This window comes from Manis javanica, chromosome 2 (genome assembly GCF_040802235.1).
Source record: "Manis javanica isolate MJ-LG chromosome 2, MJ_LKY, whole genome shotgun sequence".
Classification (NCBI taxonomy): domain Eukaryota; kingdom Metazoa; phylum Chordata; class Mammalia; order Pholidota; family Manidae; genus Manis; species Manis javanica.
Window position 1 is genome coordinate 129,630,524 of NC_133157.1, and position 27,541 is coordinate 129,658,064.

At 39.1% G+C, this 27,541-nt stretch overlaps 1 protein-coding gene and 1 long non-coding RNA gene across 25 annotated transcripts in view; one reads left to right on the plus strand and one right to left on the minus strand.

The window, feature by feature from the left end:
* Positions 1–27,541, minus strand: part of TASOR2 (transcription activation suppressor family member 2) — a 251,539-nt gene that overhangs the window by 9,315 nt on the left and 214,683 nt on the right. For 23 of the 24 annotated variants that reach the window (XM_073229403.1, XM_073229398.1, XM_073229407.1 and 20 more), the window contains 7 exons: positions 26,999–27,071; positions 26,839–26,901; positions 23,557–24,273; positions 14,148–14,390; positions 10,153–11,026; positions 7,928–8,351; positions 890–4,750 (listed from right to left, as the gene is read on the minus strand). In XM_073229403.1, coding sequence (XP_073085504.1) covers positions 890–4,750; positions 7,928–8,351; positions 10,153–11,026; positions 14,148–14,390; positions 23,557–24,273; positions 26,839–26,901; positions 26,999–27,071 — 6,255 coding nt within the window. The remainder of the gene's footprint in view (positions 1–889; positions 4,751–7,927; positions 8,352–10,152; positions 11,027–14,147; positions 14,391–23,556; positions 24,274–26,838; positions 26,902–26,998; positions 27,072–27,541) is intronic. The other variant, XM_073229411.1, reaches the window with a different exon arrangement.
* On the plus strand, positions 4,775–14,088 carry LOC140847873 (uncharacterized). Its single transcript, XR_012128136.1, has 4 exons — positions 4,775–5,628; positions 9,674–9,808; positions 10,563–10,684; positions 11,689–14,088. It is a non-coding gene; the product is annotated as an uncharacterized lncRNA (long non-coding RNA).

A 27,541-nucleotide genomic window follows, 5' to 3' on the forward strand; every position in this document is an offset into this window, starting at 1 on the left:
TCCCAAACTCATGGGAACTGAGAGACAATGGAAAGGACAAGCCAGGAGAATATGTGAAGCGCAGAAAGACGGTGGTGCCTGGAACCTGATGAGCACCCTGCCTGCTAGCTCACAGGGCTGTGGCCATACAGAAGTGCCCCTTCCCTCAGGTAACACACACATCACCACCTTGGCACAGTAGCCGCAGTCTCATAGCCTGCAGGTGATACGTTGTAAGGGGTGGTAGGATGCCATGAATACCACCATTTTCAAATGGCTCAGGAAAGTGAACAGTGGGGGTATATGGGCAAAGGATGCCATTTCTGCAGCCTTTACATAAACCTGAAATTCTTATCTTAAAAGTGGGAAAAGAGCGAGAGAATGTTGTCTTTTCCCAAAACAGAGGATAAAATAAGGAAGCTAACGAAGAAATGAAGACAGATTCTGGCTCCCACCAAATTAGAATTTTACTATGGTTGAATCATTTATATATAAACACTGTGTTCTCACCAGAACATCATTTATCCTAATATTCAAATAAAAAAGTACATCCCAAACCAAAAGAGGCCCCTCTCAACTGTCCATACTAATGGGGGAACACAGGTAATAACTTTTTAAAAATCTGAATTTTACCTTTGGAAGGCTTTGTTCACATTTGAGTAAGAGTACATTGGTAACTTTATGAAAATTAGTCACCATACTAACTCTGGAACATCATATACATCTTCAGATATAGTACAAATATAGCATAATATTGTGTATGCAGATAAAGACAGCTGTGAAATTCAAATGCGACTTCGTATCATGATTCTTTCTGAGGCCAAAAATGCCACAGTTATTACTTCTAAAGTAAACTAAAATTAGATGGCAATCAAAAGAATATTAAGTATAAGAAAATACAGCACTTTACCTTTGTTCTTACAAAGAATGACTTGTCTTCTGTCTCCACGAGGTAGAACAGGAAGGTCCGTTTACAAGCCTCTCTGACCACACTCTTCAGCTTGCTATGCAGACTGGTGCACAAGTCTGTAACCATGTCTTCATAGGAGGCTGGCCTTCTTGGCATGGATGAACACATCTCTTGAGGCATGGCTTCTCCAGAAGCCACACTGGACTCTCTATCTTGGAAAATGACTTGGTTGCGATTCATTACCACCTTATTAAGTTCAGCATATTCGCTGAGAATAAGTGAAATATCGCTCTGGGATTCTTTCAAAGGGCTGTTATATTTCAGCTTGTTGAGATGTAATGAAACAGCCTGATTTCTTTCAGAATTTGAAAGATGCTGTGTACTGTGATCACACCTCTCTTTCCAAAAGGAAGGACTGTCCAAATTGCTGGATGTGAGGTCTCTAATGTGCTGACCCTGCTGTCTAGCATCTGAGTGTGTGACTGTTACTATAAGGGGACTCCAGCTCTGGGATGCAGGATGTAGAACAGGGGTCTCAGGTGGTTTTGTTAAAGGAAAAGCTCCAGCAGTGATCTGGAGGGGCGACTCTTCCGGAAAGATGTTACTGGAAAAGTCAGAATGCTGAGAATCTCCACTCTTCACCATTTGTTTTAGTTTATGTGCAAAACGCAGATATTCCAGATCTAAAGTACTCTGGGTGAGGTTATCTGCCACCTGACAAGTATTTGTCCAGAAGCTGAGCAAGTCACACTTCGCAGTGAAACTGGAGTGCCTTCTCGAGCTGTGTAATGTTCTCATGGTATCTTTGAGCTCTTTAGTTACAGTGAAGTTAGCATAAGTCCTGGGGATGCCATGGAGATCTCGGATTTGTATGTAACATGGCACACATTTATCTTCTTTCTTTAATCCAATTGACTGGTTTCTGGGAGGAATGCTTGTCTGTAACCCTGGAACTTGATTTGAGCAGCCCCAATCCTTGTTATCACTAGTGGTTAGGCTTGGGAAAGAGTCATAAACATCTTCTGAAGCATCTTCTTTTTTCTTGGTGTGAATACATCGCAAAGTGCAGGGGTCATCCTCATCCACTTTGGGATCTCTGCAGTCACTGCAAGGGTCTTTATCAGAGTCTCCAGAAAGTGGTTCATAATGAATGTCAGGATTCACACTGACATCAATGTCTCCACTCAGGACTTCTGAGTCCTCCTTGGTCCTGAGACGCTCACCAGTGCTTTTATTTCCCATCTGCTCTTTAGAAATTCCATAAACAAGAGGGGAACGAGGCTGGGGAACAAAAGGAGCAAGAGGCTCCATACTGGTATTGTCACTGGTGACTGTTGTATGTCGATAAGAATCAGCAGCTACACACACGGGAAAAAGCCCACCATTTAACAGATTTATTGTGCCACACGGTGACAGATCCTGCAGCACTGTTTCTTGTTCCCCTTTTGGAGATGCAGTGTTTGACGGAGAGTCAGCACCTCCCAGATCTCTGTGTTTTTCATGTAACTCAGCTTTAGTTTCACTTTTCTTAAGCAAACTGCCCACTCTGCCTACTGGTATTTCCTGTGTTTGGAACCCTAGCTCTGTGTTCATGGGTCTTGTAAAATGGGCTAACGGAGTGCTACCTGAGGACCAATCAAGTTTGGGGGTCTCTGAACACAAGTGTGCCTGTAGAAGATCTGCTCCATCAATGGAGTCAAAGCTCAAGGACTGAGCTTGCGTGTAACTGCCTTCATTTGTTTTCAAATCACTGTAAAGGAGGCTTTTCTTAATACTTTTAGGGCTAGTCTCCTGTTCGAAGGACACATTCTCTATACCACCTGGGACAGTTGTGGAACTAAATGTGTCAGCCAAAGACTTATTTTCAATAATCTTTCTAGGACTCAATGGAGGCTCACTGGTCTCCAAGACAGGATGATTTAAGTCCAAGTTTCTGTTTTCTACACTGACTGTCTGCAGTGGATTTCCTGATGTTACCCATTTCTCCAGAGAAGGCCTGAACTCATGTGTGGAATTGGCTGCCAAGGCAGGCTGGGCTAACTCTGTATCACAGCATGGTGCGTTGTCTGAGGGGAAGAGGCCCTCTTCACACTCACTGGGGTTAATGTCCTCAGTTACCTTACTAGGAAGGGTTGAGCATCTATCTTCCCTTCCATGATGACGATTCAGTATGAGAGGCATTTCAGCACAAAGTTGCATTTGCTGAATCCAAGGTAAGTGACCTTTGCCCCCCAGGTGGGGAGGACCCACAAAAGAATTATTTTCTTCTGTTATGGCCAAATCTCTTGCCTCTATCTGGGAGAATTTGTCCCAATTCTCACACTGTGTATCAGGAAGTTTTAAGCTACATGGAGATACAGCCTGAGATGGTACTTGGGGTACTTCAACTGGTACCTGGGGGTCAGGACTAGAAGCTGGTGACACTTCTTCAATTAAGGAACCAAAGGGAAAATCTGAGGTAACATTAACTTCCTCTGCAATCTGAAGGGCACAACAAGTGTCTTTAGAAAGTACTAGAGTAACAGTTTGTAAGTTACCACTTTTTCTCTCATTTTCTACTGCTTTCTCTGACACTGTAGGATGCACTGATGTATAACTAGTAGAATTCCCTTCTCTGTTTGCTCTTAAAGTCACCTCTTCTGACTCAATTATTTCTTCAGTCATTTCCTGAAGTTCTAAGTTTGATAGTGGGGCCTCCTGATGTTGCTCTATTTCACCTGCTGGCATTTCTTCTCTGGGACTTGTCGGTGGTGATATTGTGAGAGTTAGATTGATGTCCGAATCTTCCTCTGATAGCTCTAAGCTGACCTCCTCTGTGTTCAGAGACAAGCTGGTTTGTTTGCTAAATGAACTGCATGATTCAAAGTTTCTCTTTTCACTGCTGAGGCCAACCTCATCCTTGAGTTCTGAAGCACCATGGGGTGTAGCACTTATTGGAGGAATGCGAGTAAGTGCATAGTTTTTTTCCAAGGACGCAGAGGCTGACGAGCCTACCTCTTCATGAATTGGTGATGGCTCTGTAACCTCTTCTGGAGATATGCTGAAGAGACTCTGAGTCTGAAGGGAAAATTCCTGAGAAAGTTTCACTTCCTTTCGGGGTGATGAATAATTAGAACTTTTGCCTAATGACAGTGCCTCAGTCACCACTGAATTACCAGATGGCGATGATGAGCCTGGACCAGGAGTCTCCTTCTGTAAGGAACACAGCTCCTCAGCAGGGGCCACTCTGCTCACTGAGGAGGAACAAAGGCACTTAGGGTCTTTCTGTCCTGACATTGCTACAGATGGCATGTCCCTTAGGGTCTGTGCCTTTTCAAAAGTGGATCCAGGATGTCGAAGACTCATGGCAGGGGCTACTTGCTTCATCAACTCCATATTAAAGGTGGCAGGTTCATTGGCTCTATTTACACCTTCTGTCGGTATTGGGACATTGGTATTTTTTTCAAAAGTCAGGGTAACTGGTTCCAGATTAATCATTACATACCCTGTATCATCCTTTCCTTCCAGGGAAGGCTGGGACTCTGTGTTTATGGGGCAGCTGTGCTGGATTAGGCCTTGTGAAGCACCTGGTTTTGTTTGCATTGTTGCTTGGAAAACACCAACTTTGCTTTCAAGGGTGCTGTACACAGACTTCTGACAAATTGCTGGCTGATTGCTGATCCCATCATGACTCTTGGTGAATGTGACTTGTGGGACACCATCATTGTAAGAAGTCACTCTTGTGCTATCAAGTGGCTCTAAGGTTGTGTCTTCACCAGGAAGAGATGGTTCATTAGTTTGGGTACTTCCAATACCAGAAGGCACAAGGCTCGGAGTCTCCAGTTTATCTGATGATTCTTGTTTGGCTTTCCCCCCAATTACCTAAAATAATGAATGTAGAAAAAAAAAAATTAAGAGTCATGTAAACTAACATTTATGTATGTGAAGAACAGTTGTAGCCAAGGGTTGATTTTAGTTTGTTCTTTTGAATCTTCTAATCTATAAGAATATCACAGGGTGGAGATCAAGCAGATCCTTTTGGATAGGGTAAGAATACTTCCCTAAATAATCTGTTTTCTTTAAATATACACATGATGAAAGCTCCAAAACTCTTACTTGCACAGCATTTTTTTTTTAAATGGACCTTTGGGAAGAAAAGTGGCTAGACCACTGACAATTTAAAGAATTGAAAAAGGAGCCTGTTTGCTAAACAACACTGCTTAATTCAGAAATGCTACACTGGAGGAAAAGTGATTATTTTTTACTGTTTTTAGTAAGATTAAAAGATGATTTTAAAAGCAAAGAGTACCTTATTTTAAACACCAGCTTTCATTTAGACTGTAAACATACTGTCATCTAGAACTTGCCCATGAGGAAATAGTAAATTAATCACTATTTCTTGTACTCAGAAGATACAGATAAGCAGTTTCCCAAAGTGTCAATATCCACTCTGGTAAATAAAGGTTCCTCCCCCCTTAGCTATTTTCTTTGCTTATAAGTAGAGATAATCACTTTCTCTCATTATAATGCCTCCTATTCAACAGGGCAATGGAAACACAGTGCAGTGCAGTCTTCATTAGAAACTAAACCAGAGGGGCTGATTTAACCAGTAACAGAAAGGATTCAGTTTTAACGTTAACAAAACCACTCCTGACAATTTTGATAACCTCATAAACAGGATTTTGTTTTTTTAAAGGCTGTGGCATGGTGTCGTCCAGAGCATGGTGAAATGGACTGATCATACAACTAACGACACATCTGTAAGTTCTGGTTGGTTATTATGGTTAGTTATCATGCCATGTTTTGGGGCAATCATATTGGAAGTTAGGACCTGTTTTTCAAATCTCATTAAAACATTTCTGTCTTAACCAAAGAAACACACCAACCCAAGTAACTGTCAGGGCAGAACTGAGACTCAGAGTTTTAAGAGGATATGACTGGCCAGACATAAAGCATAGCAAAGTCTTGATGGTAAGAGTCTTTGTGAAAACTTTCCTGTCACTCTCCTTACCACACTGTGGCTCCAATGTCTGGTCACAGTACTAAATCTCACCATGCTTGTGGTCTTTGGGAAATACAAATTGTGATCACATTGGTATGTTTATATTGATATGTTTTCGTATAGGTGAAGTGAACTGTTTCTAAAATAAAGTCTGATCATTTAAAAGAATTGCTCAAGTAAACATACAACTAAAGCAACCTGCCTTTGGTTTCTAGTGCCTATCATATGGCATTCTCTTCATATCTGAGTCTGCCCCTGGGAGGCAGGGGGTGGCACATGTGTGCGCTCACCTTCGAGGTGCAGGCACAATATCCAAGACAACAGAAAGGTCTTTGTAAGTCTATGCTAAGATATCATTAGGGAGCATGGACTTTAATATTCTACTTTCTACTTCTTTTTTTTTAACTTTATTTTTTATTTTTTTTATTTTGATTTCATTAATGTACAATTACTTGAACACTATGGTTACTAGACTCCCCCTATTATCAAGTCCCCCTCACATACCCCATTACAGTCACTGCCCATCAGCGTAGTAAGATGCTATAGAATCATTACTTGTCTTCTCTGTTATACTGTGTTCCCTGTGCCCTCCCCCCCACATTATGTGTGCTAATCGTAATGCCCCTTTTTCCCCCTTATCCCTCCCTTCCCACCCATCCTCCTCAGCCCCTTGCCCTTTGGTAACTGTTAGTCCATTCTTGGGTTCTGTGAGTCTACTGCTGTTTTGTTCCTTACTTTCTACTTCTTAATACTCAATTTCACATTTGCAAAAACTATTTCTGAAATTAGACTTGTTGATAGTTAATTATATATTACCACAAAAAAATATAAGAAACTAGTATATATACAGATAGTAACTGAAGTCTGCCTAACTACTAAATATTTTCTTATTCTGAGGTAGTGATTCTTACCTAGGTTTTATGTACCTTTTTAAAAATCAGAAGAAATTTATGAACACATCCTCAGAAAAAAACCACACATATGTACACACAAACACTTACATGTGCATATACATACAGACACAGGATTTGATTCTAGATTTGCATCTTGGCTAGACAAGCTGACTGACTACACAACCTCAGGCAATTTTCACGCTTCTCTGTGCTGCAGTCACTCATCTAGGAGATGGGCAAGAATGGCCCTTGCCTCCTTGAGTTGTGGGAACTAATGGAGCTGAGGTAAACGGAGGGTTCCAGCCACCCTCAGCTTGCAGCACTCTATTGTTTGCTTCTGGAGGGGGTCACAGACCCTCCCCACCCACTGGGGCTCACCCAGACCTGCCAATCCCCATGTAACCCCAGGTATAGACACACTGTTTATTCAACATTAGAACAGGCACTGTAGATGTTCAAACCCGTGCAAAATTATCCTGGAACAAAGCTAGGCCAAATGCTTAACAAGGTGGCTATTCTGTCAATTCATGTACAGAATTTTGATACAACTTTTTTACTTGCTCCAGCTAAAATCTGATTATCTGGCCTGGCTGAACATAAGCTGAGAACAATGGAAAGGAGCAAAGCGTATTTGCCATATTTACAAATATTTAACTACAGATCTATAAGAGACCTGGCATTTTATTTACTGTCCCAGTATGTTTTCAAAAATAATTTTAACATATTCAATTTTAAGATTTATCAAAGATTTCTAATATTTTATTATTACCACAGTTGATTCTTAAAAACTACTCTAGGTAAGACATAACAGATATTATTCACTTCTTTTAAAAGGTAAGAAAATAAGCTCAGAGGAAACAAATAACTTGTCCCAAATTATACAATAAGTGGCACTATGGCCGCCTCTCAGATTGCCTGTCCCCCACAATATTTTTCTACTTCTGCTTCTTCGATCAGGATGAAAGACAAGCTCCACCTGCAGACAATCCAGAGCAACACTTAAGGAAATTAAGTTTTTAGCATTATAATCCTTTACATTACTAGGGAATCCACTTTTCTAAAAGAAACCAATGCCTTGTTTTGAATGTGATTTTTATACACAAAAATCAAATGAAAATTTCTTCACAAATAACATCAGCATTTATAGTGTTCAGATTTACTTACCTCGTTACTACAGGAATTGATGAAATTCTGACTTTCCGGGGTATCTGAGTGACCCTCTCCTGAAAAACCTTCTTTCGGCTCATTGTGTACCCACAGTTCCAAGCCTCTTGCAGGTGGTGGTTTAATGAAAGGAAGCAAGGGGTGCGTGTCAGGGAAGGACACTTCGGCAGTGTGACCTCTGGGAGTCTCGTCAGTCTCCAACAGTGGGTTACACCTCTCTGCACAGGGGGGCTCCTCCAACTCACTGACTTCCAAAGAATCTAATGTGCTATTTATAGACACAAACTTCGTGGGGCTGCTGTGCTCCACCACTTTTCTAGATGACTGTATGAGTTTGCTCTGACTGCTGTAAAACAGAGCCATCCACATATGAAGTATGAGCTTCACTTCTTCTACATTATCAGGTAAATCAGTGTTCCAGGGCCTGTGGTTTTAAAGAAAGAACATACAATGATCACTGACAATGATTGGTTACTCAAGTATCTTAAGCCAAGTCCCTTTTTTGTTAACCTTGATTTTAAATGTGTTTTTATTTTAAAAATAATACAACTAGGCAACAATAAAGTAAAAAGAAGTTGACTTAACAGTTACAATAAATCAAATCCACCCATTTTTCAGAGACAGAAAAGAGCACTGAGAATCAGAGTTTTGACTCCTTTTTCATCACAGAACTTGTAAGTGGTAGAACTGTGACTGGTACACAGGCCTCCTGACTCCTAGCCTAGGACCTTCTTTGATTTCATGCAGACTCTCTCTGGACACCGTATTTCTATTAGGGGAATGACGGTTACAAAGCTACTCAAACCCTCCTCTCCCCGTGCTTTTGCTAAATCTGGCAAACTTATTTCTTTTCTATTTTTGTGTCTCTCTCCAGAGCCTTGGGAAAGTCTGAAGATTAAAATATCTTTGTGGGCAATTCAGCAGAACTACACTGTTTTCAGATTACAGTTCTGGAAAGCCTCCTGAACTGTAAGGAGAGATACAAAACATTTCTGGCCATCTGCAGGCAAAGGACAGCAGAGAGCTGGAGTGGATGAGTCAGAAGGGCTCAGAGACAGGCTGCAGTTACAGAGGACTTAGGCTAGAGAAGTGATGGGAACATAAGGAAATGCTCTGAGGAGTGGGAGCTCCTAACTGGAGCAAACAAAGGTGTCTAATACAATTTAGTCTTAGTCACTCATGAAACAGACCACTAACAAGTAGATGAATGCCGTTTCAAAAAGCTAATGCTTCCTGCTAACAGTAATAGTTACCATTTATTAGTCTGTTCCAGTCACTGAGCAAAATCCTAATGTAACCACCTCATGATGTAGCTATTACTAAGCCCCTACTTAAAAGTTTTTTCCACAGGCTATCACCCTCTGTCTGGGAATTTGTCAGAGACGTAGACACTCAGACCCATCCCGATAGACTGAGTCAGAATTTGCAAGGCAGAGAGTGAGTGGTGCACACAATAAAGATTGAGTTGAGAAGCACTGTCCCAAAGCACAGGGACGTCTAGGTCACAGAAAATACAGTGGGAAGGCCTTGATTAAAAACCCAGGTTAGTCCACACTCCAAAGCCCATGCTCTGAGCTGTTCTGCTCTTACTGACTTGACCCCTCCCTTGACAAAGATTTATGGAACAGCCTGTCAGACAGCTCACTCACTGCAACATGACTGAGTCAACAAACTACAACTAATTTTTAAAACGTTTCTTCTGGAATTCAGTCTTTAAAGCATTATTTCTGCATCTTACTATTTTAGATTGAGCACTCACTTAAATATTACAATTCAAAGATTGCAAAGGTTTACAAAGGAGCATCTCAAAATGGAAAGCCACTCACAAGGCTGAAGTTACCTTGCAGAAGTTCTCCATGCAATCACAGACGATGGCTGACGGTAAATCAAACCACTTGATATTAATACAAGTTACTGGACTTACATCCGCTTTCTGCTTCTCCAAAGCTCAGCACAAGTAACCCCCAACACAACATTTACTCAACACGGTTATATCCACTTGCACCACTATTTATGCATGTAATGCTCTGACTATACCCTGGCGCACTATTTAATGCATGTAATGCTCTACTGCCTCACCTGCACCACTGTCCACCCATGTGACACTCTGACTGCCGCCTCATCCACATCACCACTCACCCACGTGATGCTGACTACAGTCTTACCTGCACTACCGCCCACCCACGTGATGCTCTGACCACCACCTCGCCCGCACCACCACTTACCCATGTAATGCTCTGACCACTGCCTTCTCCAGTGGGTTGTTGGTGTACTTGCTGTCTAAACTGAATACATATTCTGCTTCACATGTGAAAGTGACCTTAAAGGAGCCATCACAGCTGAACACAGTATGAGAGCAGTAAAAATCTCTCAGGCTGGAGGAGAGCAATCTGCTCTTGCACTGGAGTAATGGGTCCTCGGAAAGCTTTTGCAGAGGGGAGGTGTTCTGCTGGTGCCGAAAGGGCATTACTTTTCCCACTGGGGTTCCTGCTTCGGGGCCTTTTGTGCCATTCTTAGCAAAGGCAGGGCTTGCTACTCTCTGCTGTAGATGCTTCTTTGAATGTTTTGCAAGGAGTAGGGCATAGGAATGTTCCACAGCAACAAAAGAGCTCTGGCTTACGTCAGGCCTTTTCAGTATTTCCTCAGGAAGAGCAACATGGGTGCCAACAGGGGCCTGAGTGCTAGGAACCAAGCTCCCTTCTTCCTGGTCGACAGTGGAGTCCGACGGTGGATTACTCTTATCAGCAGAGGGCTTAGGTAACGGCCCATCTTTTTGACTTTTGGCTCCTCTGTGATATTCATGGTCAGATGTACCATGCGAAGAATGTTCTTTACAAGGCAAAACCTCAATTGGGGGCAGTCCAGAGGAGCAGGGAAGCTTTCTGGGCTCAGACGATGGTATTGGGGAGGCAGCAGCACTCAATGCTAGATCAGCTAACATATTCAGGGCCTGGGAGTCACAGCTGGCAAGGGAGTTTTTAGGTGGATCTCCGTGAGCCACTGTGATGCTTTCTGGCTGAGCTGTATTTATGCCAATAGCATCTTCTTGACCATCTGATGAAATTTCTGACTGAAGCTGTGAAGCAGTTTCTCCTTTGGCTTCAGTGTAAAAGAAAAAGACATATAACATTTGATTTCCATAGAATTAATTCTCTGCCATATCATATGGCTTAGTGAAAATCAATGGTTAAGTCAATATATTCAAGAAAAACCCCTTGACATACTGCATAGATTGTATATTAAAATTTTACTATCAGACTGAGGTTTCTTTCAACTTTCAGATCTATTTATATTGTATTCACCAGAGGAATAATTCTTAAGGAATGTGCAACTAACTCAAAAAGAAATCACCTTTCAAAAATACAAGTACTAAACTACATACAAGGTATACGGCTCAGCTAAATATACAGAGGAAGACAAAACAAAACCAGAGTCCTGCCCTCAGAGAGCTTAGCATTAGTGGGAATTTAAGAATTTCTAAGTTTGAAGTGTACATTATAGTATATTAATGTAGTTTCTTAAAAATTTCCCTTATCAAATGATTAGAGAACTCACCTAAGTTCAAAATAGATTTTAACCATATTGATGTTTAATTATATGTGATATGAGTAAAAAAATTAGAAAAGTCCTTAAAAGTATTCACAATCACATTAATTTCATCACCTTGTTAAACTTCAATTTCTGTACTGAAAACATTATCTTGGTATCCTATCCATAAAATAGCAGATCTCCCTATCTAATGATAATTCTCTGTTCTGCAGATAATCAAATCGACCCATACGGCTTTTATCAGAAAACTGACATTCTGAAATGGCTTACTTGGATTCTCAGGACCTTAATTCAGCCTTCTTTAACTGAAGTAACCCTGAAGGACAAATTTTACAACAGTAAGCAACAATTTCCTATAGTGGGTGGATATTCAGAAAAACCAACTGTACTCTTTGTAATAGCAGGAGGCCTGAAAGTAATAACTAACCTACATGAAAGCCAATGACTACCACATTTAAAGAGGAAAATAAAACTCTGGCCTACAAGGTCATCAAATAGAATAAGAAGGGTGTGTGTGAATGGTGGGAGGGTAAAATTTATCAACCACTGTCCAGTCTTGATTAAAATAACAAAACCTAAGGAGCCAAGTAGAAGAAACTGACCAAAAGCAGAGAATCGTTGCATTAGCTCCATGGGTGTATTGGAAACATGAAATTCATTTTATGATCTGATGTGTTTATTCACATTAATTTCACTCTATCTTCATTAAAATTATGGCTCTTAAACAGAACATCACTTTTGAGTAAGGTCTAATATACAGAATCCTCTATTGAAGTCAAGAAAAATAGTTCAGTTTAATTAAGAATGTGCAGTCTCAAGCCAGCCCATCATTTAATGACTGTTATAAGCCCTCTGTCTAAAAAACACAGTATCGATAACCTAGCATTTTTTAAGTACAGATAAGACAATGCCAAGTGAATTATATATGAAAAAAAGTTCAGTACATAAAAGCAACATTAAGAACTTTTAGAAGGATAGAAAATCATTTATTTCAGTAACAAAATGACCAAACTTTTGTTTCTTTAACTCTGATATCTCAAGTACAGAAAATGAAACAGATTAGTATAGTTGATTAATAAAAGAAAAATTAAGAGATTATTTAAAAGGTGCTAATCTCAAAATTGTATGTGGCTGCACAATATATACAGACATTTGCAGTACAAATCAGCCAATTTCTGAATACACATTTTGAAAACTTCATTTTCTGGGATCACTTTTCTGCCAATACCTACCTCATACCTCCTCCCATTAATCAGTCTCTAAATATCTGCATGCCAATTCAGTACAAAGAATTCAGATGACACAGCAAAAATGCAAAGCATTGTATGTTTATCTATGCTCATTCATGTTTACAGACTAATTGAAAGACAGGACCAAGACACAAATGATTGTATGAATTTAATTCCATAATACCCTCAAACACACACAAAAATAAAACTGACATCAGTGAAGGTGAGAGCATCAGGAAATGCCTCCATGTGGAGGCAGGACTTAGCTGAGCTGACTGGAGAGAGGAGGGAAGTGCCCCAGAGTAAAACAGGTGTGATGAATGAGGGGAGGGTGCAGGGCAGGAGACAGAGGGAGGGAAGTTTGGACACGTGGGCAACAACCACATCATGAACCACCTTGAGAGAAAGCAGAAGAGCCTGCATTTGGCATGGATGCCAAACGTGCAACACTATCCATTTTAGATGTGACATAATGCGCTTTAAAAAAATCTTGTCATAAGAAAATATTAGAAAAACTTCAAAAAAAAAGCTCATCCATAGCAACATCACCTCAACAATAGTTTCTTTCCCTGAATTTCCAATAAAAATTAGATTTTTTTCATAGCCCAGGGAGAAACAGCATCCAAGAGAAGAGACAGAAAATTGATAGAAATATAAAGGTATGAGACCATTAAGTCTTTGTTAAAACAAATGAAAAACAACAACACACGTATAACACAATAGTACTCAACACCGAAAAGAAAGTAAACTTTACAGACTGCAGACTGCAACGGCCGCTGTCGTCACAGGAGGGAGGTGTAAGTAAGGAGGGACATGGACCTAGAAGAAGAGCTGGAGGTGAAGCCCATGGTGGCGACAGAACTTTCAAGAGAGTATGTCTAGCAATTGAAAATACAAGAACTAGAGCAGTTATCTGTTTGTTCTGATAACTAAAGTTAATTGCTCACTTAAGTAAAATTAGAAAAGTAAAACTGTTTCTAAAATTAATTTAATGCCTTTTAAAATAAAATGCAGGATTCTGGATTACTGACCACTTCGGACAATCTCTTTACAGTTCCCTTTGGACAAATAAACCTATAACCTTCTACTTTTTGTAACTGTTTATGGTCCAGAAAAATACTGTCAGGTAATAGTATTTGGCTGTGCACTCAGTCACAAAAAAAAAGGCCATTTATACCTTAACTCTTATAGACAGTTCAGGTTCAGGCCTTACGCAAACTAGAAAGTAGGGTCTATTTTTATGAAGGTATGAATCTTTGCACTTTTTTAATTTATGTGCAATAGGAAAACAAGTTTCTTAGTCTTGTTAGTATCTTAACTAAAGAATACAGCAAGATATGTTGCTAGATTTCAACTGCTCTTATCCTATTTCAATACACTATCTTGTGATCCCAATTAGTCTGTATCATGGTGTTGAAATTTATAGGAAGAGTATTTCTTACCAGGTTGTGGCTGCTTTCTGATTCTGGGATTCTGATTGCCTTTTACTACATTTACCCTCTGTGTTTGTGGAGATTTCTTCACAGGTGGTTTAGCCCTTGGAACAGTTTTGATGGGAGATTTTTCTTGTCTCTTTGCCATTTTAGCACTTGTTGCCACTGGAACATCTTTAGAAATAGGAGCTTCTTGGTTTTTCCTATCCAATTTGGTTGTCTGTACAAACTGTGCAGTCAGCACTTCAGCACCTTATGTAAAAAAGACACCATTTTTAAGGGGTAGGGGACTTGGATACTGATCAGCACAGCTCTTCCTTTTATTTCTTTTGTTTTCTGGGGGGTAACTTTAGTAATGGGGACTAAAATATAAAATGTTGGGTATTTCATTAAGATTGTTTTAACAAAGCAGGAGTTAAAAGTTCTCATATAAATATAAAAATGTTAACTTATTAAGTGGCAGGTGAAGAAGAAAATTATCATTAGCTTTTATAAAACAAAGCATGACTTAATTTTTCAAAAATCTGCATAATCCTTCTGGACTGAAATGGCAGGTAGGACTGAATATGCTATTTCACAGCACTGGGAGATGGGTGATTCAATTCATGACAGAGCAACACAGCTTCCAAAGCATGTGATGGTCAGAATGACAATCACAGGACAGAAAAGAGGTTGTATAGTCATAGTCATGTTACTACTCCTAAATATTGAAAACCACCTGAGAAATCACCTTCTAAGAGAAGACAGAGGAAGGTACACTGAAGAAAGTCTTCAACTAATTTGATTTCTACAAATCTATTGTAAGTGCCCATATCTCTTACAAAATGCTCAGCTTTGCTTCTCACATGGAAAAAAGGAAACAGCTAAGGGTGGAGGCACATGAGGAGAAGACAGTTTACTACCTGCTCGTACAACCCAATAGGAAGTGTTTCAGTCCTAAGAAAATGATCAGAGTTTAAAGAAATGTTAATAAATGTTCCTGCTGAAAACTCTTCCCCCATTGACTTCTGTATTTTCAGTTTTTCCCAACAAAAAATTACCCCTAAAGATATCATATAAAACAATCACACACATGAGTATTGGCAAATATTTTAAGCTACTTTATAAAGAAAACACTATTTCTAATTGAGCATGAGAAACAAGACACTATATAGTTTTAAGAAATTGTGGTGACTTATTGAAAGGTAGAAAAGAGGTCAACTGCATTTCATCCTGTTGTGGGTTAAGAAAAAGGAGTAGGTTTTTTAAATAAAAAGCTTTTAGAATCTCTTAATGTACATTTCCCTGGGTCTAATTATCTTCCTAGTAAACAATTACTGGAATAAAGCAGCATTTTGTTTAAGAATGACTTTGCATTCCATCCCAGTCACATTTTCTAAAGTTTCTCACATAAAGAAAGGCTAAATACAAATAAAACAGGAAAAGAATTAAGACTAAATCAACAAGTGAGAAAATGAGATGCCCAATACCTACAGGAATTTCCTAACATCTGCACAGGCACAGGAAGGGAAGACCGCTCCCACCCAAGTTCCTGGGAAGAAAAATGGGAATATGAAACAAGCGGATCCCATAGGGTTCTTCTGTGTGTCACTCAGTGCCATGTTCCTTGAGCTGCATGTAATAATCCTCTGGTGGACTGTAAAATATAGTTAACAGACTGTAACCAGAATTCCTTCTTTTTTTTTTTTTAAGCTTTTATTTAGAGATAAAGTGAGAGAATAGAGCTCCTGGCTAATGCCAGGAGGGGACAAGAGAGCCCCCAGAATTCTTTCTTAAATGAAACAGAATATAATAGAAAATATCAGATTGTACTGCACATTTAGGATAAATGTTCTTTTAAATTTTTGTTTCAGTCATGTATGATTTTCTATGTACTATTACTACAACATAAGCTTTTTGTTTAAACAGTGGATGAGGTAAAAAAAAATTTGAGAAACTGACAAGATCTATGTTGAATTCCACATAATTTATTTAATATTTTGAAGTATACTGGTTCATACAGAGCAGAAATTCAGTATGGCTGGCCTGGAATATTTGCCCTGCTTAACACCACACTCCCAAATGCACACACAAATGCCATTTCTCAACTATATTACACTGGAAATAAATATTTGTTAAACCAAAGGATAAAACCTTCATTATCTGGAATCCAAGTGATCTGTATATCCCTAATGTCTCTTCTTGAGGCATCAAAAATTTCCAAATTAAAATGATAGGGTGGAAGATTAAAGATGGCAGTGTGAGAGGTGAGACAGAGGTCCCAAAACCACATGTACTATATTATATGAAAATATAATTAATACAACTAATCCTGAAAGAGCAACAGGAAAGAAGACTGTGCCAAACTGCATACACCTGGAGAACAGACCCCACGGAACAGGGTAACGTGCCAAAGCCGTGATCTGGCAGGACCCAAGCCCTTCCCCCACCCCAGCTCACCAATGGGAGGAAGAGAAACAGAGCAGGGAGGGAGTGGAGGCCTCAGACTGCTGAAAACCCAGCCCTGGAGATCTGTGCTGGGAGCACAAACCTACGTTACATGATACTCTGGATGGGGTTGGACAGCTATGATGGGCAGACTACTGGAGAGACTGACATTCCAGCTGCTGGTAGAAAACAGGGATCTACATCCGGCTGCTCTGGGACAAAAGAAAGCTGGGCAGTCTAAGAGATTTCCTAACAGCAAGAGGACTGCTAAAAGGGCAAGAATTGCAGAGAGCCTACTATTCAGGAGAAAGGAAAAGTGGACAAAACTGTCTGGGCACACTCTGCCCAGCAGGTTGGGAACTTTCACAAGCTTCAGGCACTCCATCCCTCTGGCTGGCTACACAGCTCCAAGGCACCCCACTGTGACACGCAGCCTGCTGCATCTTCCTCCCAGCCAGCCCACATGGACTTGCAAACCAGCAGCCCTGCCCTGGCATCAGACCAGCCAGAGGGAAGCCCTGCCTATGGCAGCTACAAATGCAAAGCATAGAGGCTTACATCTGTGTACTCGGCCCACTGTTTCTGTCAGTGGAGGCAGGCACAGAAGCCAGGAAGCAGGAACACTTCTTTCATCCCCCCAGGTACCAGCACCACTCCCTCATGACCCCAACATCACTCCAGGGGCTGAGCAGCTCCAGAGTAGAGCTTCTGGGCACTAGAGGGCGCCAAATGTCAAAGGAACCTCGTTCAAAACCAAAATCCCACAAACACCAGAAAAAGGATCAAGTGAAACTGAACTCATCAATATTCCTGAAAGAGATTTCAAAATAAAAATCATAAACACGCTCATGGAGGTACAGAAAAATATTCAAGAAATCAGGGAAGAATTCTGGACGGAGATCCAATCATTACGGAATGCACTATCAGAAATGAAACATACAATGGAGGGATTTAAAAACAGACTATATATAGTGGAGGAGATGGTAAATGGAATAGAAATTAGAGAAGAGGAATATAAAGAAAGAAGCTGAGGTGCAGAGAAAAAAAAGGATCTATAGGAATGAAAGAATATTGAGAGAACTGTGTGACCAATACAAACGGAACAATATTCGAATTGTAAGAGTACCAGAAGAAGACAGAGAAAAAGGGATAGAAAGTGACTTTGAGGAGGTAAGTGCTGAAAACTCCTTCAATCTGTGGATGGAGATAGTCTCTCAGGCCACAGAGGTGCACAGATCTCCCAACACAAGGGACCCAAGGAAGACAACACCAAGACATACAATAATTAAAAAGACAAAGATCAAGGATAAAGACGGACTATTAAAAGCAGCCAGAGGGAGAAAATATCACATACAAAGGAAAAACCATCAGGCTATCAGACTTCTCAACAGAAACCTTATAGGCCAGAAGGGAGTGGCAGGACATATTTAATGCACTGAAGCAGAAGGGCCTTAAACCAAGAATACTCTACTCGGAAAGATTATCATTTAAATCTGAAGGAGGGATAAAACAATTCCCAGAAAAACAAAAGCTGAGAGAAGTTACCTCCCACAAACTGTTTCTAAAGTGCATTTTGTTGGGACTGCTACAGATGGAAGTGTTCCTAAGGCTAAATAGCTGTCACCAGATGACATAAAACCACAGTAAAATAAGTAGAACAATTTATAACTATGCAAATGCAAAATTCAATCAATTACCCCCAAAGTCAGTGAAGAGAGAGACAAAGAGTACAGAGTATGATATCTAATATATAAATAATGGAGGAGGAAGAAAAAGAAAAAAACAAAAACAAAAACCTTTAGATTGTGTTTGTAATAGCATGCTGAGTTAAATTAGACTGTTAGATAGTAAGTAACTTACCCCTGAAACGTTGGTAACCACGAATCTAAAGCCTGCAATGGAGATAAGTACATGCCTATTGATAATCACACTAAATGTAAATGGTCTGAATATACCAATCAAAAGACACAGTCACTGAATTCATAAAAAAACAAGACCCATCTATATGCTGCCTACAAGAGACTCACTTCAAATCCAAAGACATACAGACTAAAAGTGAAGGTATGGAAAAAGATATTTCATACAACTAATAGGGAGAAAAAAGCAGGTGTTGTAGTACTTATATCAGACAAAATAGACTTCAAAACAAAGACAGTTACAAGAGACAAAGAAGGAGATTACAAATGATAAAGGGGTTAGTCCAACAAAAGGATATAATAACCATTATAAATATCTATGCCCCCAACACAGGAGCCCCTACATATGTGAAACAAATACTAACAGAATTAAAGGGGGAAATAGAATGCAATGTACTTATTTTAGGATACTTCAACATAGCACTCACCTCAAGGACAGATCAACCAGACAGAAAATAACTAAGGAGACAGAGACACTGAACCACACATTAGAACAGATGGACCTAACAGATATCTACAGAACACTCCAGCCAAAAGTAGCAGGACACAACTTTTTCTCAAATACACATAGAACATTTTCAAGAACAGATCATATATTAGGCCACAAAAAGAGCCTCAGTAAATTCAAAAGGGTTGAAATTGTACCAACCACCTTCTCAGACCACAGGGTCTGAAACTAGAAATAAATAACTCAAAGAAAACGAAATAGTCCACAAACACATAGAGGCTTAACAACATGCTCCTAAATAACCAATGGATCAGTGACCAAATAAAAACAGAGATCAAACAATATATGGAGACAAATGACAATAATTCAACGCCAGAAAATCTGTGGGCTGCAGCGAAGGCTGTGCTAAGAGGAAAGGCCCACCTTTTGGTTGCAAAACAGGCCTACCTCAGAAAAGAAGAACAATCCCATGTGAACAGTCTAAACACAAATTAACCAAACTAGAAAAAGAAGAACAAATAAGGCCCAAAGTGAGTAGAAGGAGAGACATAATAAAAATCAGAGCATAAATAAATAAAATCGAGAAGAATAAAACAATAGAAAGAATCAATGAAAGTAAAAGATGGTTCTTCAAGAAAATAAAGAAAACAGATAAACTCTAGCCAGACTTATCAAAAAAAGGGGAGCATCTACACACATAAACAGAATCAGAAATCAGAATGGAAAAATCACTACAGACACCACAGAAATATAAAGAATTATTAGAGAATACTATAAAAAGTCACATGATAACAAATTGGATAACCTAGAAGAAATGGACAACTTTCTAGAAAAATACAACCTTCTAAGGCTGACCTAGGAAGAAACAGAAACCTGAACAGACCAATTACCAGCAACAAAATTGAATTGGTAATCAAAAAACTACATAAGAACAAAATGCCTGAACCAGAAAACTTCACCACTGAATTTTACCAAACACTTAATAAAGAGCTAATACCCATCCTCCTTAAAGTTTTCCAAAAAGTAGAAGAGGAGGGATTGCTTACAAACTCATTCTATAAGGCCAGCATTACTCTAATACCAAAACCAGGCAAAGACACCACAAAAAAAGAAATTTACAGACCAATATCCCTCATAAACACAGATGCAAAAACACTGAACAAAATATTAGCAAACTGAATGCAAAAATACATCAAGATCATCCATCATGACCACATAGGATTTATTCCAGGGATGCATGCAAGGATGGTACAATATTCAAAAATCCATCAACATTATTCACCACATCAACAAAAAGGAGGACAAAAACCACACAATCATCTCCATTGATGCCGAAAAAGCATTCAACAAAACTGAACATCCATTTATGATAAAAATGTCAACAAAATGGGTACAGAGGGCAAGTACCTCAACATAATAAAGGCCATATATAACAAACCCACAGCCAACATCATACTTAACAGCGAGAAGCTGAAAGCTTTTACTTTAAGATCGGAAAAAAGACAAGGATGCCCACTCTCCCTACTTTTATTCAGTATAGTTCTGGAGGTCCTAGCCATGGCAATCAGACAACACAAATAAATAAAAGGCACCCAGATTGGTAAAGAAAACATTAAACTGTCACTGTTTGCAGATGACATGACATTGTGCATAAAAAACCCTAAAGAATCCACTCCAAACTACTAGATCTAATATCTGAATTCAGAAAAGTTGCAGGACACAAAATTAATACACAGAAATCTATTGCATTCTTATGCACTAACATGAACTAGCAAAAATCAGGAAAAGAATTCCATTCACAATTGCATCAAAAAGAATAAAATACCTAGGAATAAACCTAACCAAGGAGGTGAAAGACCTATACCCTGAAAACTACAAGACACTCATTAGCAAAATTAAAGGTGATACAAATAAATGGAAATACATCCTGTGCTTATGGGTAGGAAGAATTAATATTGTCAAAATGGCCATCCTGCCTAAAACCATCTACAGGTTCAATGCAATTCCTATCAAAATACCAACAGCATTCTTCAACAAACTAGAGAAAATTGTTCTAAAATTCATATGGAACCACAAAAGACCCTGAAGAGCCAAAGGAATCCTGAGAAGGAAGAATAAAGCAGGGGGGATTATGCTCTCTGACGTCCAGCTCTACAACAAAGCCACAGTAATCAAGACAATTTGGTACTGGCACAAGAACAGACCCATAGACCAATGGAATAGACTAGAGAGCCCAGATATAAACCCAAGCATATATGGTCAATTCATATATGATAAAGGAGCCATGGATATACAATGGGGAAATTACAGCCTCTTCAACAACTCGTCTTGGCACAACTGAACAGCTACATGCAAGAGAATGAAACTGGATTATTGTTTAACCCCATACACAAAAGTAAACTCAAAATGGATCAAAGACCTGAATGTAAGTCATGAAATCATAAAACTGTTATAAGAAAACATAAGCATAAATTTCTTGAATATAAACATGAGAAACTTTTTTCTGAACGCATCTCCTTGGGCAAGGGAAACGAAATCAGTAATGAACAAATGGGACTACACCATGCTAAATAGCTTCTGTACAGCAAAGGACACCATCAGCAGAACAAAAAGGCATCCTACAGTATGGGAGAATATATTTGTAAATGACATTTCTGCAAGGGGTTAACATCCAACATATATAAAGAACTCACCTCAACATTCAAAATGCAAATAACCCTATTAAAAAATGGGCAGAGAATATGAACAGACACTTCTCCAAAGAAGAAATTCAGATGACCAACAGGCACATGAAAAGATGCTCCACATTGTTAATCATCAGAGAAATGAAAATTAAAACCACGAGATACCACCTCACACCAGTTAGGATGGCCAGCATGGAAAAGACTAAGACAGCAAATGCTGGCAAGGATGTGGAGAAAGGGTAACCCTCCTAACACTGCTGGTGGGAATGTAAACTATTTTTAACCACTGTGGAAAGCAATATGGAGGTTCCTCAAGAAACTAAAAATAGAAATACCATTTGACCCAGGAATTCCACTGCTAGGAATTTACCCAAAGAATACAAGTTCTCAGATTCAAAGAGACATATGCACCCCTATGTTTATTGCAGCACTATTTATAATAGCCAAGAAATGGAAGCAACCTAAGTGTCCATCAGTAGATAAACATGTGGTACATATACACATGGAATACTATTCAGCCATAAGAAAGAAATCCAACCATTTCCAACAACATGGATGGAACTCGAGGGTATTATGTTTAGTGAAATAATTTAGGCAGAGAAAGACAAATACCAAATGATTTCCCTCATTTGTGGAGTATAACAATGAAGTAAAACTGAAGGAACAAAACAGCAGTAGACTCACAAACTCTAAGAAGGAACTAGTGGTCACCAAAGGGGAGGGGTGGTGGCAGGTGGGCGGGGGGGGGGGTTTGAGGGGGATTTTGATTAGTACACATGGTGTGGGGAGATCATGGAGAAGACAGTGTAGCACAGAGAATACAAGTAGTGATTCTGTGGCATCCTACTACATTGAAGGACACTGACTGCAATGGGATATGGGAGGGGACTCGATAATATGGGTGAATGTAGTAGCCACATTGTTTTTCATGTGAAACCTTCATAATAGTGTATTTCAAGAATACTTTACTAGAAAAAAATTGTAAAAAAGACTGGGTCAGAAACCTTTTTCTGTAAAGGGCCAGTCAGGACATATTTTCAGTTTTGAAGGCCATATGGTCTCAGTCACGGCAGTTCACCTCTGCCAGCATAGTGTTAAGTAGCCAGGGACAGCAGGTGACAGGTCTGTGGGGCCCTTTTAGCCACTCTTTGCTGACCCCTTCTCTAAGAGGTCATACATGAGGTAGTTCCCTAACTTTAAACAAAATGTACTACACAGAATCTGAGAGGACTGTAAGCCAAAATCATGTTGTTTGTTGGGCTGTATTCACTGACGTTTATTTGATTATACACTCAATGGCTCTAGAATCTGCGTCTCACTCAATTTTAGGGAGCAACAATGCCACTGTGGAACTATTTCAACATACATGTCTCCAGGCTACTAGACACCTGTTTCAATAGTAGCTCTGTGGTCAGATTCATGTGACTATTTTTTAGACTCTGAGACATACAGAGGATTGGAAATTATCTCCCCTGCTGTAGTTTTGGAGGTTGCAGGCATTCTTCCCCTTTTAATGCATGTTCTGGGTATCAGTTACCACTTTTTACTGTTATTGGTAAGCCTGATTTTAAAAGACCCTCTTCTTCCACTCTTAATTTGTCTGCAGATAGCTTGGAAACTGGATAACCAAATTTTTTAAATGATGCGTAAATAACTGAGTGACAGTTTTAGCAGTTTTACAAGAGAAATATAAGCTTTTGGTGTGTGGCTTCTTTTTGAGATATCTCACAGGTTTTCCGATTTCTTGATTTTTAGCGGTTATCTAGATCAGCGCTTCTCAAACTTTAAACACACAAAGAAATCATCTGAAGGGGAATGTTGGCATACCTAAGGAATTTGATACTGCCAAGCTGTTCAGTTCACTATGATCAGACAGCAACAGTGTTAGAAAACAATAGTTTTTACTAACTGCTCATTTACTAATCTACATAAATTGCGCTTACCTCTTTTTCTTTTCTGAGGAAAGTGTCCTTTGACTAATCTGAGAGTGGCTGGGGAGTCCACACGCTTGCTTGCTCCAGCAGTTCTCTTGGGGAAGGAGCGGCACAAGTTCACCCTTTTGCTCTGCACGACAGGTAGCATGCTTGCCTTTCTCTTAGGCTGAACCCTCAGATTTGAGGCAGGACTTACTTGAACAACTGTTCCCTGCCTTGCTTTCAACATTTCTCCAGAATTCTTTTCTCTTTTAGTTTCTTTTCTTACTTCTGCCTCCGAGTCAAGAAATTCAGAATCAGGAGTCATAACTAAAGAGAATCCAGCATCACAAATTCCATCTGAAATACAAGGAGACTGAGGACACTCTGCCAATAAATCTAACGCAGTTGATACTTCCAACATGTACCCACTAGGATCTGAAAAATAAGATTTCAACTGAGTTAAAGCATGTAAGGGGCACTTTTCAGCTGGAGAAGCCAAGTCAAAACCACTGGACAGTTGGCCAGTGGAAGCAGTCTCTTTTAGTCCATCCTGAGAAGCAGCAGTCAATGAAGGACTTTGGTCTACTTTATACAATTCTTGAAAATTATGCTTTAGTAATGTGTTTGGACAGATTCCTTCTTCGGTAAATGATTTCTGTGCTTCTAGCAGGGCACAGTGAAGGGCAGGTAAAACAGGCATCACCTTCAATGAGATGTCATCTTCAACTTTCAAGTCTTTCAACTCTAAAATATATATATATACATATGTTAAAAACCTGAAATGTTTTTGTCTTTGTTTTTTTACAAACACATGCAAGAAAAAAATGCTTTAGATCACAGCATTACAGGGTGGTTAAATATTATATACTGTTTCAAATGATAATGTAAATGTCAATTAAAAGACTTATGGGTAAGTTTAATGAATATGTATGTAATATGTATGAAATCACTTAAACACACACACAGAACTGAGAGAGACTCATTCAAATGTTATCACTAGGTTGGAATGAAGAGGGCAGACCAGCTTCCAGCTCCATCCCATATGACAAGGAGCCCAGCGTGAGCTCAGGGTGCCACCAGAGCAGTAGCACTAGCTTTTAGAGTTGGCATACTTGCTTTTCTACTTTTAATTCTTATTTTATGTTTTTAAAATCTGTCTTTTATCTTTACTTATACAACATACTTGAAATTATTTTAAGTCATACTGCAAACTACCTGAAATGGAAAAAAGTAAAACACTTAAGTAGCCCCCAAATCTCATGGTAACTATTGTTGTGAATTTCCTCACCCCCTCTATTAATCGAACATATACAATTTAAAAAAATTAAGTAACAAAACCAACTAGAGTCTGTGTTTCACTTCCTTTCCCTGGCTCACTCTTTGACTGACATGCTAAATGAAAACAGTAAGAGGGGGAAAAAGAGAAAAGGTCAGGTCACCAAGTGGGTAATGAATCCTAAAAAGTTTAAGAGTTACCGGTAATAAAATCCCACAAATAACAAAGGCCTCTAGTTAAGCTGACGTATGAACTGAATCATTCTTCATAAAGAAAAAGTAAATGAAAATTACGAAACACTGTATTAGTCCTAGCTGAATTCCTCTGCACTCCAGCAGGTATCATTAGGAAAAGAATGGCAAATATGAATAAACAGGAAAATGGAGTTAGATATTAAAAATTCCTTTACTTGAAGTTGATCATTTCAAAAGGAAGAAGTGAAGAAAAAAAATAATGAAAAACTTATATGTACTACTAATAGTTCGCAATAACATAGTCTTCTTTTAGGCAACTGCATTATTTTAAGAATTTGGAAAGGCAGAACCCAGAAAGATTTGTTATGAAGTCTATGAAAAAGAACTTTTTAAGTCTGCTAAGCAAGGTATTACTCAGTTTAAAACAAATAACCACAGCTCTGGGCAACCATAAATAGAAAATGTCTTAATGAACCAGAAAAGGAATTGAATACTGTAACACAGCACTCCACTCTTTGCTCAAACAGAAAGGCTGTGTTGTTCAGCACCCAATGGTACAGGCACTAATGTTCCTTTCTCAAGAAGTAGTTCACATTTAAAAATAAAAATGGAGTCAGAGCTCTTACAGAGGAAGGAGGCAGTATGAAACAGGAGTTGAAAGCCAGTGTAAAAGTCAGTTGTTTGACCTCAGGCAAGTATACAATTTCAGTTTCATTATCTTTGATATGGTTATCCTAAGAATACCTATTTTAACAGCTGCTAAATCAATTATACCTACCATAGTCAAATATACCTACCTGACATCGCAAATGTTTGAAAAATGCGAAAAGGCATGGCCATTATGATTGGTAATGTTTTGCTTAGTCTAAAGAAGTGATGCCCAAGAAAGTACAGTTCTCTGCTTTGAGTGACTGACTTCAACTTTTGAAAATCAACTTTAGAAACATTTTTGTATTGGTTGCAGGTTTATAAAACTGTATACAGTTTTATGTTTAAATACACATAACAGAATAATAAAGAAACTTTCCTCATGACAAAAAGAAATGACTTGTTTACTTTCATTTATTTATTTGTTCAGCAAACTATTATTTTTAAGGCATCTGGCATTGAGAGGCAGTAGGGGTACAGAGGAATACAAGGTAGGCAGGAATGAAATAATTACAGTAACTATTTAAATTATATTGATGATCAGCCTAGGGGTCCTCATGGAAGGAAGAGTGGTGAAGGGAATCAGTAAGTGATATCTGAACTGACTCCTGACACAGAAGACTGACAGGCCAGATCAGTGCTTCTCCTCTGATTTTATTCATTACTCAAACCCTGACCCCACCAAGAGTCTTTTTAGGCTTTGTTTCCTAACTGCCCTCTGAAATGTTAATGCCACAGATATGCTGTATATCTATTTCCATACTGTATAATACTTTTTTGCCCTCAAGAACAAATTCTTGGTCCTATGGGTGCCAACATCACTCAATGGAGGGCAGGAGACAAGCAGTTCCCCAGATGGAGGGACTGTGTGTATGAAACCTTGAGTCCGATTATTTGGGAGGCTATGACCCCACTATCTCCTAGCCATTGTTGTTCAAGAACAAATGAATTCAGTTTTGGATATGCTGAATTTGAGGAATATCTGAGACATCCAAGTGGAAGTGTCAAAAGACAGGTGGATACCTTCCTGTGAAGGTTACAGGGAAGGATAAGCTTAAAAAGATGATAATGGATGAGAGGTATTGAAGAGAAGACACAGTTACCATGGTCAGATTCTGCTGAGAGGTTAAGGAAGATGAGAACTGAGGGATACCTGACAGATGCAGTGAATTGGAAGTCACTGTGTCTCACCTGTTGTGGGGGATGAGTGGAATAAATGTAGTCCATGCAGACCCATCTGGTCATCTCCAAAATCTACACAGAATGAAAATCAGAGGTGAGTTAGGTTGCTGATCTTATAAAACCAAAGTAAACACATTGAAAAATATTTTTTCAAAAAAGTTGTCCTTACTTGTTTCTGATATTAAGGCTGATGATGTAAGTAAAATGAAAAAGCCCCGATCCTCTAAGCATTTGATGATTGCCTTAAACATAAAAAAATGTGAAAGAAGATTCAATTTCTCTTCTCCCTCTACCACACAGTAAAATAAATGAACCGTGAAATGTTAGTGTGTATGGGAATCAGGAGAATTTTGTCTCCAGTATCAGAAAGTGCTCAAATAATCATGGCCTTGTTAGGGGTTCATATATTAACTAGACATCTCAAGTGTTAGTTTTAGGGTAGCACTCAAATACATAACCAATCAAAAAACACTTAGCATCATTTGTTCACTGAGATGCTGAGCATTTCATACTGCTGCCTAAGTAACTGATCTGCTACCATTTGCCACTACAAACTCCAGATGAACCAGACCTATGATTAGCATTTTTAAGTTCATGTTTACATAAAACATGCCAGAATCCTGGAAGTAGAAAGACTGGAAGATATTATCCAATAAAAGAATCCTTTCTATATATCATAGAGATGGAAAACAGAAAATAACATAATTAGGTC